An 18,552-nucleotide genomic window follows, 5' to 3' on the forward strand; every position below is an offset into this window, starting at 1 on the left:
CCATTTCTCCCAATTACTATATTCAGGATTGTGTGGGACATTCAAAATATGCAAATCTGAGTTTTCACGAATAGAGGAAAGGTGTGGATTTTACAAGCATGCTGGGGGATGGATGCGTGTTCAGTGTGAGAGAAGTGGATGAACGCACCATTGACAAAAGGCAATAGGAAGGAAATTAAATATAAGGCAGGTTGATAGAGAGGACAAATTACTACAAAAATAGATCTTCAAGAAAAATAGTACATTACAAACCCAGGTTATGATAAGTAAACAAAGATAACTCAAAGTTAGGTTGAGGAAGAGACAACTATATTCATGTCCAGAAAGGAATGTGCTGGAATTGTGGCATCTGTGCCCATGGTAGAGTGGCAGACTGAAGATGAGGTAGAGGAACATGCCATCCCATTTCTGCCCCTTCATCTTCATCTTTGCTAGTTTTATTTCCCTCAGCTACTGACTAAAAGACTAATAATAATCCCAGGAAACTCCAAGACTACCATTTTGGAATTCAGTTGTCCTTTTACTGACAAATTTGCTGATAAATTTATTGTAAGCCTAGAGTAAAAATTTTGCTCAAGCACATTTTATTTACTGGAGTTTATTTCAGTTACTATACCTAAGACCTTGTATGAGATATCCATCCTATACAAGGAAAAATAGAAGCCCAATATGCCCTATAAAACATATAAAATTATTAGTACTAGTAGATTTTCAAATCTTTCTGGGACAATCTGTTAACTTCTTAAGCAAAATGTTGCTTTGGGCCTATTTTTGAATCATTAAATAAAACTTCCTTTTATTAGTAGTTCTCATTTTCGTGGCAGTTTTATCTAAAAGAAAATGAAACAATTCCAATGAATATTTGAGCATCCAAACTGAGGATCTTAGAAAAACTTTCTCATGTTCTACAATTTTCCATTTAAAAAAGGTAGCTAGGAATCACTGTTTTGTCCATCTCCTATCTCTCCTCCTTCATAAGAATTTTTGGTTTTGTTTTATTTTCTATTTCTCTTTGAAAGTTCTTCATGAATGCAGTGACCTCTTAAACAGGGTTCCCACTCTCCAAGTGGTATTCAAGCCATCCAGTAGAATGCAGAAGAAAATATAAACATATCTTGTAATCTAGAAAATAAATTAAACCTTACTAATAATTATTATTGATCTCTCCCAAACACACTTTATCCTCCTAGCATTGGTCACATGTAACCTAAGGTAAAAGATGCAACTTGGAAGGAAAAAGGGAATTTCACAGTTTGCGGAGGGTTGACAGAGGCACCCTGATCTCCTTCCTTTGACAACACTATAGTTCAGTGTGCCAGCTTTTTGAAGAATAGCAATCATCTTAATAGTAGAATCTTTACTATACTATGTGTATTAGTATTAATGCCACAACAAATCACCACAAGCTTAGCTGCTCAAACAACATAAATTTATTAGCTTGCAGTTCTTTAGGTCAGAAGTCCTACATGAGTCTCACGGGGCTAAAGTCAAGATATCAGCAGGCTGAGTTCCTTTCTGGAGGTGCTAGAGGACAATATATTTCCTTGCTCATTTGGATTTGCCGGCAAATTTCAATTCCTCATTGTTGTATGACTGTGGTCTCCATTTTCTTGCTAATTGGCAGCTGAGAGCCATTCCCAGCTTCTAGAAGCCACCTCAATCCTTGTCTCGTGACGCTTTTCCTCTATCTTCAAAACCAGCAACAATAAGGCAAGTCCCTCCCATGTTTTGAAACTCTTATCCCTTCTCTCTCATTGCATCTCTCTGACCCATTCTTCTGTCTTTCTTTCCACTTTTAAAAACTCATATGATTAGATAGGTCCCACCTGTATATTCCAGGATAATTGCCCCATTTTAAGGCCTTTAATCTTAAAGTTATATGTCAAAAGTTTTGTCATATAAGATAACATATCAAGAATTCTGGAGATTATGGTCTGGGCATCTTTGAGGGACCATTATTCTGCCTACCACACCTTGAAATTATTTTGTGTCACAAAGAGGTTCACCTGCATCCTTGCACCATAATAAATAAACAAATAAACATTGAAAATAAAAATTTACTTAGCTGTTTACCTACAAAATAAAAGGCTTGGCCCATTATTTTAAAATATTAAAATGTTCCATCTTCAAATTGCAAAAACAACTACTGATTGACATTAGGAGAGATTGAAATTTACTAGGTGAATTTCAATAAAAGCATTGGTATATTTGATAAATGAGGTTTAAGTGCTAGTAAATGATTTAGTAGTGCAACAACCAGGCACTTCTGCCATTTGCATTGACTAGGCACTGAGAGTGAACTTAAAATGAGTTGTCAATATGAAGTGAATCGTTAAAATTTATGTCCACATGAAATCTGCACACAAATGTTTAAAGCAGCTTTACTTACAATTGTCAAAACTCAGAAGCAACCAAGTTGTCCTAAGTAGATGAATGGATAAATAAACTAAGGTACACCCAGAAAATGGAATACTATTCAGTGAACTTTTAATCCATGAAAAGACATGAAGGGAACTTAAATGCATATTACTAAGTGAAAGAAGCCAATCTGAAAAGACTATATTCTGTTTGATTCCAACTATACAGTATTCTGAAAAAGGCAAACTATGGAAACAGTAAAAAGATCAATGGTTGCCAGGGGTTAAGGGTAGGGAGAAGGATGAATAGGTGGAGTACATAGGATTTTTAGGGCAGTGGAAATACTCCGTATGATACCGTAATAATGGATACATGTCACTTTACATTTGTCCAAACACACAGAATGTAAAACACCAAGAGTGAACCCTAATGTAAACTATGGGTTCTGTTGATTATGATGTGTGAGTGTAGGTTCATCAGTTGTAATAAATGTACCATTCTTGTGGGGGATGTTGATACTGGGGGAGACTATGTATGTGGGTGGGCAGGGGATATATGGGAAATATCTGTACCTTCCTATCCATTTGCTGTGAACCTAAAACTGCTCTAAAAAATAGTCTCAAAAAAAACAAACAAAAAAAATGTTTAAAAATGAAGTGAACCAGATTTTAGAATCATCTTATGAAATATAAAATGAAGGTTTGAAAAATAATTGTACCCTATTAGATTTCTTTCACCAAAAAAAAAGAGAAAAATCAAATGAGTGGAAAAAGGGAGTTTTAAAACAAAATCTATTTTAAAATAATGTTTATTTCAACTTCATCTCATCTCTTAAAAGGGATGTTTTTGTTTTTAAATGGATATTATTAATTTAGCAGTAATTCACATAACAAATATATTGTTATAAGTAAATATCCTTTATAAATAAATATGTGTATATTTATAGTTCATGCCCTAAATTTTTACTTATAGTTGTGAGCCACCAAACTGAAAATTATTATACTAATAAGTTCATACTAAATACATTTGGTTGCTAAACTGCAAGTTAAAACTACCTAAAAACAATCCTTATCAATCTATCATCACTTTTGCAAGAGTTTTATAACAGGTAAGTCAAATCCTGATTTGTCGTCATTTCAATTTGCCACTCAAAATGTCATAAAAGAGTAGTTACTAAGGAGCCCAGGATCTTTCCATTTTGGAAATATTCAACAAACATTTTTTTTAAATGCCACTTTTTCTAATAGGCAACTGAATTTTAAACACTGAACTTTAAAAGTCACTGGAACATTTGAGATCTCATTTATACTTCTTCAGACTGTAGGGAATTTTACTTGCTGGTTATCTGAACACATATTCCCTCATTTCTTGCTGTGAAAACATCCAAATAAAAATTTCTAAATGCTTTAGCAACAGCTAGAAAACCTCTGGTTTTCTTGGTTTCTCTATGGTTGTTGCATAATGGATTTTTTTGTGACTAGAAAAACTAGTCACAAGCAAAGATGTACATATTGTTAGCCAATGGGTAGTAAATTACTAATAATGCTCATAAATTTATTTTTCTTTGGTAGAATGGATTTTTTCCCCCTCAAGTCATGCTATTTATTTGTGTTTGTGTGTTCGTGTTGTGTATGTAGTCAACACATACAGCACGTTCCTTCAAAAAATAGAAGTTAAATCCATCCCACTTACCAAACTATTCCCTGAGCCCCAGAGCCAATAGGCTTTAGATTCTGGTAGCGCTTGAGAACTGTGAAGGTTGAGTCTCCCACTTCCACGCTGTAGAACTGGTTGTCAACTTTGCTTTTGCTCATGTTGTAATGTTTGGCAATATATGACACATCCACTTGTTTATCGAATCCCTGTGAAAAAGAACAACAAAAACTTGAGACAAGAGAAAAACCAGAATGACAATGAGATACAGAAAAGCCTGTTCTTTCAATGATTACTAATACTTTGTCATCTGTAATAATTATATAGACCTGCATTTAACACAGAAAAAAATATATATATCAGTCCATGTAAGATAACCTGGAGTAAAATATCTTAGAAAAAATGCAAAGAAAAATTTGTTTTCAATATTAAAACTATTTATGATAAAATATTCTTAGATCTGCATCGTCTTTTCTGAAATGTTTCATTAAAACCATTTATTTATGCAGCAAACACCTACTGAACATATACTGGCCCCAGAGACTATGTTAGGTACTTCAGAGGTGATCCCTGATCATCTGTTATAACAGCCATATGAGGAAGAATGAAAGAATGTATCTACATCCTTTTCTCAGAAAGAACTGAGATATAAAATAATGCATAGTTTTAATTAGGCAAATTTGAATTAAATAGTGTTGATTTCATTTGCTCTCAATAATACCAAAAATGCTACTGCATTAAACATTGAAAAATTTTAGTTACTAACACTGTTCTAAACTGCCACATGACAGCTTTTTTATTTATTGCCAGCTTAGATTTTAAGTATCTCAATTGCTATATCTTTTGTTTATCAATAAGAGAAGTTCTATTAATTATATTTAGCAATTGAAGAAATTGTTATTTTGAATCATGATTTATGAATATATATAATGTAAATATCCATTATCCATGATTATTATTTACCCATAAATGATCTTACATTGCTTTTTATGACATTACATAGTTTGGATTCTGTAGTGAGAAGGAACCTTACAGAATACTATCTAGCCTTTTCCTTGTGGCACACACTGGCAGATGTTTACCCAATAGTCATTCGTCTCTTTCTTGCTGATTTTGTTCAGGTTTTGAGCACTCACATGCTCTGTGGGTTCCTTCCCAGTTCCAGCACTTGAAAATTGAACACTCTAAACCAGTGGTTTTCTTTAGAGGTGACACTAACCCTTAGCAGGCATTTGGGAGATCTGTGGGCATGTTTTGGTGTGCCACAATAATAGAAGATGTGGCTTATTGACCAATGCTGGCTGTCCTGCAATGAGTGGGACATTCCCACACAATGAATAATTACATACTTACATCTTTTGAGTATGTCAAAGCTTTAATTAGTAAAAAACAAAACAAAACTGGCTTTAATGTTCTGAGCCCAGAATCTAAACTAAAGATCTTTGTACAGTTTTAATATATACTGACCTCTGAAAATCTAATTCTCACATAATCTGAAAGAAGATTTAAACCTCCTTAGGCTCTGGACCTGTAGTTGGTAATAAAGCCATTTCCTTAGACATTTTTGGCATTTCATTTCTAATTAAAAAATTGAAATAGGAGTACAAACTAATTTGCCCTTTATGCTCTTGGTTGAGAGACAGGCAGCATTAGTAATGAGGAGAATACAATGGGGACTTTGTGGACAAGGGTGGCAAAACCTACGAATCTGGTACAAGAACCTTAAGACCCCAGATGGGCTTGAGAGCAGAACAGTCGTGACAGGCACCAGCCTATGACTGGGAGACATATGCTAGCAACAATCCAGTACAAATGCACACAGACCTCAAAGAACAGAGTGGACTATAAATTAGTAATCTAGGTTGTTTGGATGGAGACTGAAAATTCAGGTAATTCACAAATAAAATCATGAGAGGTCTGAAATCCAGGAGGCAGTCTATGAAGTACAGAATAGGAAATTAAACAACACTATTAAGAATCAGGGCATTGTGAGCCCATTCATGGAGACTAAACAGGGTTTAGAATTTAGACAATGGGTGTGGACAATAGCAGAAAAAAGAACATTATAACGATCCTTTATTTCAACTACAGTATCAGGAACTGTTCTCTACACCATAGTCCATTTCTACGCTAGACTTTTTAATGTATCAGTAAACTAACCCTACTAAAGTCATTTTTTTTCCCTTGGTAAGGAAAGGTAAAAAAGCTACTGGAGCTAGACTAACAAATGAATTTCATCTGTCAAGGTTAATTTGGTACAAAGTGCCCGACTTGCCATTTGTCATGTTCTGACCCTTCACATCCTGTACTACTCTAGCTCCTGACCACCCACAAAATTCTTAGCACACACTAGTCTCATCAAACCGAAGTAATCTATTTCCCTTTCCCCACATATTCTCTTTACCTCTGAAACGTCGCTATTCCAACTGCATTGCATGTATGTAGTAATCATATGTAATGACCTTTATGTTCTAGACTTCTGGCACTGGAGATACAAAAAAAAGATAAGTTCCCCATCTAGATGGAGGCAGTAAAATAAGCAAGTAGTTAAAATATGGAAAATATATTTTATAGCAGAATAAAGAAAAGATGCTAGGAACAAACAGGGAGTTGCAACTAATTGCCTGCATTCATTCATTATCATTAATTCATCCAACTACTATGTATAAAACAACCATGAATGCCAAGTCATGGTATAAAATTGGTAATGTTGGAAAGAGACTTGATTTGTGTTTTCTCTGGCTAACTATATGCCCAGTCCTCCCCTCTAACTGGTTCTCAGATGTGAGTGTACATTTGGACTACCTGGGGAGCTTGATAAAATACAAATCACTGACATAAAACCTTGGAGATTTGGATTCAGGTCTTCAGCATAGGTCCTGAGGATTTGGAGATTACTAGGCAGTCCAGGTGATTCTGATTTGAGGATCTGAGGATCTGACTTTGAGAAAGGCAGCATTAGAAAATCATTTTCACAGTGTGCTCCCTGAAGCATCAGTATCAGCATCACCTGTAGACTTGTTAGAAATGAGGCTGCTCACTCCCACCCCACACCTATTAAATCAGGAACTCCGGGGCCCAACATTCTGTTTTAATAAGGCTTCTAAGTATTCTGATGCATATTGAGAATCACACACTGGAGTGGAAGGACTGCCTGAAGTCTGTGAAACAGATCACACAGCTCTGCCTGAGATATTTGGAAACTAAAACACTTATTATGAAGCAGAAATAATATTTCTGCTTCTGCATCAGGGAACATACACTTGGTGTCTTTACGTATTGCCAAATTCCATTGTTCACGGCAAACACAAACTGGAAACCAGAGTCCTAGTTAGGACAAGGATTACCCTACATCTCAGATTCAAGTATTTGAAAGACACCCACTGCTCCAGACTCAAGAACTAACGAAGTCGTGGTACTCAGGACAAGTCACCAGCTGGCCAAATGCTATAATGGAGTATATCATTTCATCACAGCAATTGTTCACACGCCTGAGAAGTACCCTGTAATTTTTCCCAGTGCATACCTTGGAGCAGGACTTTTTATGTAATGGGGAAGTTATATACAGACTTGGTGGTAGTTTGGTAAAATGGTTAAAACAATCATAGAGCTTAGACTAAGACCAAAATTTTAGCTACAAAATTATTCCCAGTCAAAAAGAAACAAAAGCTATTCAAATGAAATACCTAATGCCCTGACACATTTTTTAAAATAAGAGCTACTCAGTGATTTTTTTATCCATTTGAAAGCATATAATTTCTCACAATAAGATTAAAAATCATCATTGTAAAATCTGTGAATTCACATACACACACACACACACACACACACACACACACACAATTTCCTTCCTCAATTTCCATGCAGTCTTATCATGACTATAAAGTTCAAATATAAACTTTTCTCTAAAATTAAGCCTATGGGGCTTCCCTGGTGGTGCAGTGGTTGAGAGTCCGCCTGCCGATGCAGGGGACATGGGTTCATGTCCCGGTCCGGGAAGATCCCACATGCCGCGGAGCGGCTGGGCCCATGAGCCATGGCCGCTGAGTCTGCGCGTCCAGAGCCTGTGCTCCGCAACGGGAGAGGCCACAACAGTGAGAGGCCGGTGTATCGCAAAAAAAATTTTTTTAATAAATAAATTTAATAAATAAATAAAAATAAGCCTATGAAAATATGCCATTAAGCACACTACGGAAAAATATTATCAATGCCAAAGAGATTTTTCACCCGTTATATGTTTTAGTATATTCCTATTCAGATCACAGAACTGATGATATGACCCCAAGACAGCAAGAATCAGAAATTCGTACTGGGAAGGCATGACTGGCCAATAGTTTAAGTCAGTGATTCTGAAGTTTTAATATGGATCAGAACTACCTGAGGAGCTTGTAAAACATAGATTGTTGAGTCCCACTGAAAAGTTTCTGATTCAGTGGGACTAAGATAAGGCCAAGAGTTTGTATTTCTAACAAGTTCCACACTTCGAGAACCACTATTTTAGAGAACAGTAAGAGATGTCATCATTCAAAAAAGGCTAGTTGGAGTGGCAAAAACTGGAGGAAATGCAGGTCAAACCAAGTAAACAAAGGATGTGGAAGTTAAAAATAATGCCATGATGACTTTCCTTGGTATCAGCACCTCTATAAGCAGGTCCAGCTGTCATTTTCCCTGGGATGTGTTTTCCTATCTCACAATTACAATAGAGTGTCCAGTCAATTTTCTCTCAATTATCTCATGAAAATAAACATTCCATCATCTATTTATATTAAATTTATACTAAAACATTTGGGAAGAATGTATGAAACTCACAGGTATTCATAAATGCTTGTCAAAATGAAAAGTGTTTTTCCAGAGAAAAAATTAAGATGTTGATTAAATTAATTATAAATCAGAAATGTTATATTAAAAATGAAAAACATCACAGTGGTGACTTTTGGAGATCAATACGGCTCAAAATAACTACAGGTTTAGAATAGTCTATTCTACCATTGATTCAAATTAATTTTAAAAGTAACTTATTCCCCCACTGAATATTAATCTTATATTTAAATGACTCAATGATTTATTTTATATTGACATAATAAAATTTTCTTTGAAAAAATCCAAAGCAAACTCATTTCCTCCCTGCCCCCTATCTGCCAAAAAAATTTTAATCTAAATTCAAAGAAGACTTTATTGCTGCTGGCAGTCTGATAGGCAGAGAGGAAATTTGAATATAATCTGTTCTGTGAAAAGACAGCATATTACACAGACCTATAAGAAAGGGCTTGTGTCATGATTCCTATCATCAGTTCAGGTGCTAGCCCATAGCTATGGAGTTTGAAAAGAAAAATGTCCCACATTACTGATCTTATCCTGCCGGTGTCCAAAGCTTTGATTGCATTTTTCTCAGACTTAATAACCTGTATTTCACTCCCTCCCCATTTTCACTTGTGCATGACTGGCCTGTGTTACTGCTAGTCAGTTCCTGAACAGGAAATATTAAGGTTTAAGAATTTTTAGATGTTAAGCTTCCTTAGTTTCTCTTGAATAAAACTTTCAGTTTCAGCTGAAAAGAGCACCAAGCCTGGATTAGTTCTGCACTTAACACCTGTGACACCAAGTCATTTTAGTCCTTCATTCATTTATTATTTATATTCTGTGTGGTTTCAAAAAGGATTTGTGCAGCTCACCATGAAAGATATAGAAATAATAAAACTATTAAATCCAGTTTTAAGAATAAATGTTAAATAAAGCAGGCTAAGAGATGACTGTTTTACCAGAAGACTTAAGTTTTGAACATCTACTGTCTTGAGCACAAAAGTTAGTGTCATACTTCCAGCAAGCCAAAGGAAAAACATGACAACAAGACCACAGTGAGTGGCAAGTTTTGATTCATTAATTTCATAAAGTATACCATACAGTAGTTCATAGGAAAGGTAAAATTTCTCTAGCACTCAACCCCAGGAAAAAATATTCAGTAGTTCTTTACATAATAACCCTGGAATCAAACAACAGGCAGTAGATACAGTATTTTTTCATCAAAGACATAGAAATATGCTTCATATGATATCACTGCTCAATAAGACAAGGGGAGAAAGAAAGGTGAACCAGCATTAGTCACTTACCTAGTAAAGGTGAACTTTGTATTCTGTTAAATACTATATTTAACACTAACAGCAGATGAGGAAAGTGGCATACAGAGCTGTTAACTGGCTCAAAGTCTTGGAACTATTGATTCGTGCTATCACTTAATATGAATTAAAGTTTGTCCAACTCCAAAACATGTGTTCTTCTTTTACTAAACCATTCACTAGTTCAGCTAAAATAACTTAGAACAGTGATGTGGTTTCTTATGATAAGGTGAGCTGTAGGAATAGAGCTTGAGAGAGATGAGTGAATAACACATCCTTCTCTTTCATTTATCAATTGTCTCAGCCTGGAGTTTGAACATAACACTAAACAATTCAGGGCTGAAGGAGACAATCTTGTGTTGTTGATGGAAAGCTGGATTTTCAGAGTTGCCTAGAATTTGTTAAATGTTTATAGAGCACCTACTATATGCCAGGCACTACTGAAGATGCTATGGATGTAACATTGATCTAGCTCAACAGGATAGCTAAGATGAATTCGCTACAAAATGCATCTCCAGAAAATGAACTGGTCAATCTGTTGGATATTATTTTGTCGTTTGGATACTGAAAAGTATCTGCCAAAAGTGGTGATTCTCCTTTTGACACAAATGATATTGAGCTCTTCAGTCTTACAGTTATGGCCAGCATGTTGAGTTGCTCTTGCCCCTCCAACATTGTTATATAAAGTCAGCAGAAACAATGCCTGCTGCTCTGTTTGTTATGGCAGAAAGGCATGCGTTCAATCCATTTAAAATCCAAATCTAATTATCTACATATTAGTTTTAAAGAGGGATATCTGAGATAATCCTTAACGACATTAAGGATTAGATTTTGTTTTGTCCTGAGTATATTTTCCCCATTCAACTCCTTGAAGTGTTACTCTTCAAGGAGGATTACAGTGTGGAATCTACATCATTTTTACGTTGGTTGGCCCAGAGATGGTTACTCTGTGGAATCAATGGCTTATTATAAATCAGTAATGCAGTAAAAACTCTAAGACTTACATTATGTTTAATCACAATTTTCAATTATGTGAAAAAGCACATAAGAGTAATCAATAGTAGAGCAGGCAGGCATGGCTTCTGCCTGCCTGTTCTTTTTATATAAAGGAAGACAGCTAGTACTGTTTGAATACCTACTAAGCACCAAGCTAGTATTAGGACCAGATGCTGTGCTGGGTGTCTAATAAATCATTTCATGTAAGACTTAGTATTCTCATTTTGCACTTGAGAAATCCTAGAGTGAGGATTTCAGCAAAGGGTAAAAATTCAGCTTTTATCTAAGAATCCTTACTGTGAGGCCTTGGGCAAGCTTTTTACAATCTTAGCCCTAGTGTCCTTATTTATGGAATGAGGGCAGTACATGCATATCTTGGAGAAATTGCGAGTTTTGTTCCAGATCACCACAATAAAGTGAGTCACACGAATTTTTTGGTTTCCCAGTGCAAATAAAAATTAGGCTTACACTATACTGTAGTCTGTTAAGTATAAAAAAATACATACCTTAACTTTAAAATATTTTATTGCTGAAAAATGCTAACCATAATGAGCCTTCAGCGAGTCATAATCTTTTAGCTGGTGGAAGCTCTTGCCTCAATGTTGATGCTGCTGACTGAGAGGGTGGTGGCTGCTGAAGGTTGGTGAGGCTGTGGAAACTTCTCAAAATAAGATAACAGTAAAGTCTGCCACATCGATTGACTTCCTTTTACGAATGATTTTTCTGTAGCATGCAAAACAGTTTGATGGCATTTTACCCACAGTAAAACTTCTTTCAATGTTGGAGTCAGTCCTCTCAAATCTTGCTGCTGCTTTATCAACTAAGTTTATGTTATATTCTAAATCCTTTGTTGCCATTTCAACAATCTTCACAGCATAATCACCAGGAGTAGTTTCCTTCTCAAGAAACTACTTTCTTTGTTCATCCGTAAGAAGCAGCTCCTCGTCTGAGAGTGCAGCAATTCAATCACATCTTCAAGCTCCACTTCTAATTCTAGTTCTCTTGTTATTTCCACCATATCTGCAGTTACTTCCTCAACTGAAGTCTTGAACCCTTCAAAGTTATCCATGAGGGTTAAAATCAGCTTCTTCCAAACTCCTGTTAAATTGATATTTTGACCTCTTCCCTTGAATCACAAATTTTCTTAATGACATCTAGAATGGTGAATCCTTTCCAGAAGGTTTTCAATCTACTTTGCCCAGATCCATCAGAGGAATCGCTGTCTATGGCAGCTATGTCCTTACAAAATGTCTTAAATAATAAGCCTTGAAACTGGATATTATTTCTTGATCCATGGACTACAGAATGGATGTTGTATTAGCAGGCACGAAAACAACATTAATTTCATCTCCATCAGAGCTCTTGGGTGACCAGGTGCATTGTCAATGAGCAGTAATATTTTAAAAGGAATCTTTTTTCTGAACAGTAGGTCTCAACAGTGGGATTAAATTATTCAGTAAACCATATTGTAAACAGATGTGCTGTCATCTAGGCCTTGTTCCATTTTAGAGCACAAGTAGTGTAGATTTAGCATCATTCTTAAGGGCCCTAGAACTTTTGCAGTGGCAGATGAGCATTGGCTTCAACTTAAAGTTACCAGGTATATTAACCCCTAACAAAAGAGTCAGCCTGTCCTTTGAAGATTTGAAGTCAGGCATTGACTTCTCCTCTATAGCTATGAAAGTCCTAAATGGCATCCTCTTCTAATAGACGGCTGTTTCGTCTATGTTGACAATCTGTTGTTCAGTATCACCACCTTCATTAATTATCTTAGCTAGATCTTCTGGATAACTTGCTGCCGCTTCTACATCAGCACTTGCTGCTTCATCTTGCACTTTAATGTTAAGAAGATAGCTTCTTTTCGTAAACCTCATGAACCAACCTCTGCTAGCTTCAAACTTTTCTCCTGTAGCTTCCTCATTTCTCTCAGCCTTCATAGAATTGAAGGGAGTTAGGGCCTTTCTCTAGATTGGGTTTTGGCTTAAGGGAATGTTGTAACTGGTTTGGTCTTCTATCTAGACCACTAAAACTTTCTCCATATCAGCAATAAGGATGTTTCATTTTCTTATCATTTGTGTGTTCACTGGAGTAGTGATTTTAATTTCCTTCAAGAACTTTTCCTTTGTATTCAAAACTTGGCTATTTGGCACAAGAGGCTTAGCTTTTGGCCTATATCAGCTTTCAATGCCTTCCTCACTAAACTTAATCATTTCTAGCTTTCAATTCAAAGTGAGAGACATACAACACTTCCTTTCACTTGAATACTTAGAAGGCATTGTAAGATTATTAATTGGCCTAATTTCAATAGTTTTGTGTCTCAGGGAATAGGGAGGCGCAAGGAGAGGGAGAGAGACAGGGGAACAGCCTGTCGGTGGAGCAGTCAGAACACACAACATTTATCAATTAAGGTCCTCATTTTAAATGGGCCCAGTTCATTGTGCCCCCCAAAATAATTACAATAGTAATATCAAATATCACCAATCACAGAATATAATAACAAATATAATAATAATTTAGAAGTTTGAAATACTGTGGGAATTACCAAAATGTGACACAGAGACACAAAGTGAGCAAATGCTGTTAGAAAAATGTCACTAATACAGTTGCTCAATGCAGGGTGGCCACAAAACTTCAATTTATAAAAAAAATAGTACCTGTGAAGTACTATAAAGTGAAGCACAATGCAACAAGGTATGCCTGTAATCTACTTCTTTTGATTAGTGGGAGAGTTAAATGTGATAATCTATGTAAAGCTCTTAGCATGGTATAAGCTTACAGGAAACTCTCAACAAAGTTGTTTGTTGTTGGGCTTCCCTGGTGGCACAGTGGTTAAGAATCTGCCTAGCAGTGCAGGGGACATGGGTTCAAGCCCTGATCCGGGAAGATCCCACATGCCGTGGAGCAACTAAGCCCATGTGCCACAACTACTGAGCCTGCACTCTACAGCCCATGAGCCACAACTACTGAAGCCCGTGTGCCTAGATCCCGTGATCCCCAACAAGAGAAGCCACAGCAATGAGAAGCCCACGCACCACAACAAAGAGTAGCCCCCGTTCACCTCAACTAGAGAAAGCCCATGCACAACAATGAAGACCCAATGCAGTCAAAAATAAATAAATAAAATTAATTTATTTTTTAAAAAGTTGTTTGTTATTATTATTACTATTACTACTACTACAGTTATCATTATTATTGAGAAGTTAGATAACATTTAAAGACATAGCTAATTAGTAGTTTTAGAATGTTTTTAGCCGAAAGTTGGCCTGGGCCATAGTGCCATCCCAAGACACTATGATACTGCTATAAAATCAATGTATAACCAACAGGGTTCAGAATGGTCAGGTAATAAAATACTTTTCTGTGTTTTCATTTGTGGTGAAGACAGTTGCTCTGTGGGTACCCACATGCTCTACTACATTTCCCAGCTCCCTTACAGTTCTGTTGGGGCCAAGTTGCTGTATCTGGCCAGTGGACTACATGAAGAAGTGGCAGGTATCATCTAAATGCAGAGGCATTTAAGAGGTGTGCCTCTACAATCCACCTCTTTCCACACTGTGATGTCTTAACTGGACATCACAAGATGGCAGTTCCTGAGTCACAAGATGACAGAAGATAAAATTCCTAAGTCACCAGATAGAGGAGAGTCCTTACCAACCTGTTCTAGACTTTGTATAACAGGAAATAAACTTTTGTTCTAATAAGTTACTGAGATTTGAGGTCTATCCACTATTGCAGTATGTTTTTCATTCAATAAATTTTTTTTTTGGCCTTACAATGTGCCAAGTAATGTTCTAAGCACTGAGAACATAAAGCTCCTGTCCTCATGGAGCTTAATATTAAATTGTCCCTTACAGGATCAAAGTTAGAATGCCGGCTTCATTATCACAATGATCTAACTACTAAGCTAATCACCTTGAATTCTATGTACACTTCTGATCTGCATATCTGCAATTTGTCTTTAATAAAGATAAAAGAAGCATAAAATAGGCAATAATAAGAGGTATTATATAATCAAGATGGGACAAAATTTCAAGGTTAATAAATAATGGTTAATTAAAAAAAAATACTTTCTCAGGGTAGGAGGAAAAGTTGTTTCATCATAAGGAGAATAAAAATTCATTTAAGAATCAAAATGTTTAAAGTGAGTTATCTGGATTTCACTGACTTGTCTCTAAAACACGCTTTTGTTTTTTTGGAAGGGAAAATTGAAATGCTACATTTAAGAATATGGAACATCGGACTTTCAAGATGGTGGCAGAGTAAGACGTGGATATCACCTTCCTCCCTACGAATACATCAAAAATACATCTACATGTGGAACAACTCCTACAGAACACCTACTGAATGCTGGCAGAAGATCTCAGACTTCCCAAAAGGCAAGAAAATCTCCATGTACCTGGGTAGGGCAAAAGAAAAAACAGAGACAAAAGAATACGGATGGGACCCATACCTCTGGGTGGGAGCTGTGAAGGAGGAAAAGTTTCCATACATTAGGAAGCCCCTTCACTGGCGGAGATGGTGGGTGTGTAGGGGGGAAGTTTCGGAGCCATGGAGGAGAGTGCAGCAACAGGGGTGCAGAGGGCAAAGCAGAGGGATTCCCACACAGAAGATCGGTGGCGACCAGCACTCACCAGCCTTAGATGCTTGTCTGCTCACCCACTGGGGCAGGTTGGGGCTGGGAGCTGAGGCTCAGGCTTTGGAGGTCAGACCCCAGGGAGAGGACTGGGGTTGTCTGTATGAAGACAGAGTGAAGGAAGCTAGTGCTCCTCAGCTAGCTGGGAAAGAGTCCAGGAAAATGTCTGGACCTGCTGGAGAGGCAAGAGACCTTTGTTTTGGCATGTGTGAGGAGAGGGGATTCCTTCCCAGTGTGCCCACAGAAAGCAGAGCACTGCCTAAGCAAGCTCCAGAGACAGGCATGAGCCACAGCTATCAGTTCAGACCCCAGAGACTGGCATGAACTGCTAACTCTGTGGCTGCTGCCACCAAGAGTCCTGTGTGCCAGAGCAGGTCACTAACACCCCACCCCGGAGCGTATGCAGCACACCACTGCCAGGGTCACAAGATCCAGGGACAACTTCCCTGGGAGAACACACGGTGCACCTCAAGCTGTTGCAACGTCATGCCGGCCTCTGCTGCCACAGGCTCACCCCACATTCCGATTATGACTACTATACTCCTCCCTAACCCCAGCCTGAATGAGCAAGAGAGCCCTAATCAGCTGCTGCTTTAACACCCTCCTGTCTGGGCAGGGCACAGACACCTGAGGGAGACCTACTTGCAGAGGTGGGGCCAAAACCAAAGCTGAACCCCAGGAGCTGTGTGAACAAAGAAGAGAAAGGGATATTTCTCCCAGCAGCCTCAGGAGCAGCAGATTAAATACTCACAGTCAACTTGATAGACCCTGAATCTGAAGAATACCTGAATAGACAATGAATGTTTGCAAAATTGAGGCAGTGGGCTTTGGGAGCAACTGCAGACTTGGGGTTTGCCTTCTGCGTCTAATTTGTTTCTGGTTTTATTTTTATCTTAGTATAGTATTTAGTGTTTATCATTGATGGATTTGCTTATTGGTTTCATTGCTCTCTTCCTTTTTTTAAATGTATATATTTTTTCCTTTTTTTCTTAGTGTGTATGTATATGCTTCTTTGTGTGATTTTGTCTGTACAGGTTTGCTTTACCATTTATACTAGGGTTCTGTTGGTTTTGTTTTTGTTTTTGTTTTTTTGTTATTCTCTCTTGCTTTTCTTCTGAGCCGTGTGGCTGGCAGGATCTTGGTGCTCCAGCTGGGGGTCAGGCCTGAGTCTTTGAGGTGGGAAGGCCAAGCCCAGGACATTGGACCACAAGTAACTTCCCGGCCCCACATAATATCAATCGGCAAGAGCTCTCCCAGAGATCTTCTTCTCAACACTAAGACCCAGCACCATCCAATGGCCAGCAAGCTCCAGTGCTCAACGCCTCATGTCAAACAACTAGTAAGACAGGAACACAACCCCACCTATTAGCAGAGAGGCTGCCTAAAGTCATAATAAGTTCACAGACACTGCAAAACATACCACCAGACGCAGCCCTGCCCACTAGAAGGACAAGATACACCCCACCCATCAGAACACAGGCACCAGTCCCCTCCACCAGGAAGCCTACATAACCCACTGAACCAACATCATCCACTGGAGTCAGACACCAAAAACAACGGGAAGTATGAACCTGCAGCCTGTGAAATGGAGCCCCAAAACACAGTAAGTTAAACAGAATGAGAAAACAGAGAAATATGCAGCAGATGAGGAGCAAGGTAAAAACCCACCAGACCTAACAAATGAAGAGGAAATAGGCAGTCTACATGAAAAAGAAGTCAGAGTAATGATAGCAAAGATGATCCAGAATCTTGGAAATAGAATGGAGAAAATACAAGAAACATTTAACAAGAATCTAGAAAAACTAAAGAGCAAACAAACAATGATGAACAACACAATAAATGAAATTAAAAATACTCTAGAAGGGATCAATAGCAGAATAACTTGGCAGAAGAATGGATAAGTGACTGGGAAGATAAAATAGTGGAAATAACTGTCACAGAGCAGAATAAAGTAAAAATAATGAAAAGAATTGAGGACAGTCTCAGAGACCTCTGGGGTAACATTAAACACACCAACATTCGAAGTATAGGGGTCCCAGAAGAAGAAGAGAAAAAGAAAGGGTCTGACAAAATATTTGAAGAAATTATAGTTGAAAACTTCCCTAACATAGAAAAAAAATAGTCAATCAATTGCAGGAAGCTCAGAGAGTCCCATAAAGGATAAATTCAAGGAGAAACATGCCAAGAAACATATTAATCAAACTATCAAAACTTAAATACAAAGAAAAAATATTAAAAGCAGCAAGGGAAGAGCAACAAATACTATACAAGGGAATCCCCATAAGGTTAACAGCTGATCTTTCTGCAGAAACACTACAAGCCAGAAGGGAGTGGCAGGACATATTTAAAGTGATGAAAGAGAAAAACATACAACCAAGATTACTCTAACCAGAAAGGATCTCATTTAGATTTGACAGAGAAATTAAAACCTTTACAAACAAAAAAAACTTAAGAGAATTCAGCACCACCAAACCACCATTACAACAAATCCTAAAGGTATTTCTCTAGGCAGGAAACACAAGTGAAGAAAAAGAACTACAATAACAAACCCAAAAGAATTAAGAAAATGGAAACAGGAACATACATATTGATAATTACCTTAAATGTAAAGGGATTAAATGCTCCCACCAAAAGACACAGACTGGCTGAATGGATACAAAAATAAGACCAGTATATATGCAGTCTACAAGAAACCCACTTCATACCTAGGGACACACACAGACTGAAAGTGAGGGGATGGAAAAAGATATTCCATGCAAATGGAAATCAAAAGTAAGCTGGAGTAGCAATTCTCAAATC

The 18,552-nt window shown here is 37.3% G+C and overlaps 1 protein-coding gene across 5 annotated transcripts in view; it reads right to left on the bottom strand.

The window, feature by feature from the left end:
- The window catches only part of MAPK10 (mitogen-activated protein kinase 10), a 619,297-nt gene that overhangs the window by 137,275 nt on the left and 463,470 nt on the right, over positions 1 to 18,552 (bottom strand). For all 5 annotated transcript variants that reach the window (XM_032633624.1, XM_032633626.1, XM_032633622.1 and 2 more), the window contains one exon: positions 4,051 to 4,220. In XM_032633624.1, coding sequence (XP_032489515.1) covers positions 4,051 to 4,220 — 170 coding nt within the window. The remainder of the gene's footprint in view (positions 1 to 4,050; positions 4,221 to 18,552) is intronic.

This window comes from Phocoena sinus, chromosome 5 (assembly GCF_008692025.1).
Source record: "Phocoena sinus isolate mPhoSin1 chromosome 5, mPhoSin1.pri, whole genome shotgun sequence".
Classification (NCBI taxonomy): domain Eukaryota; kingdom Metazoa; phylum Chordata; class Mammalia; order Artiodactyla; family Phocoenidae; genus Phocoena; species Phocoena sinus.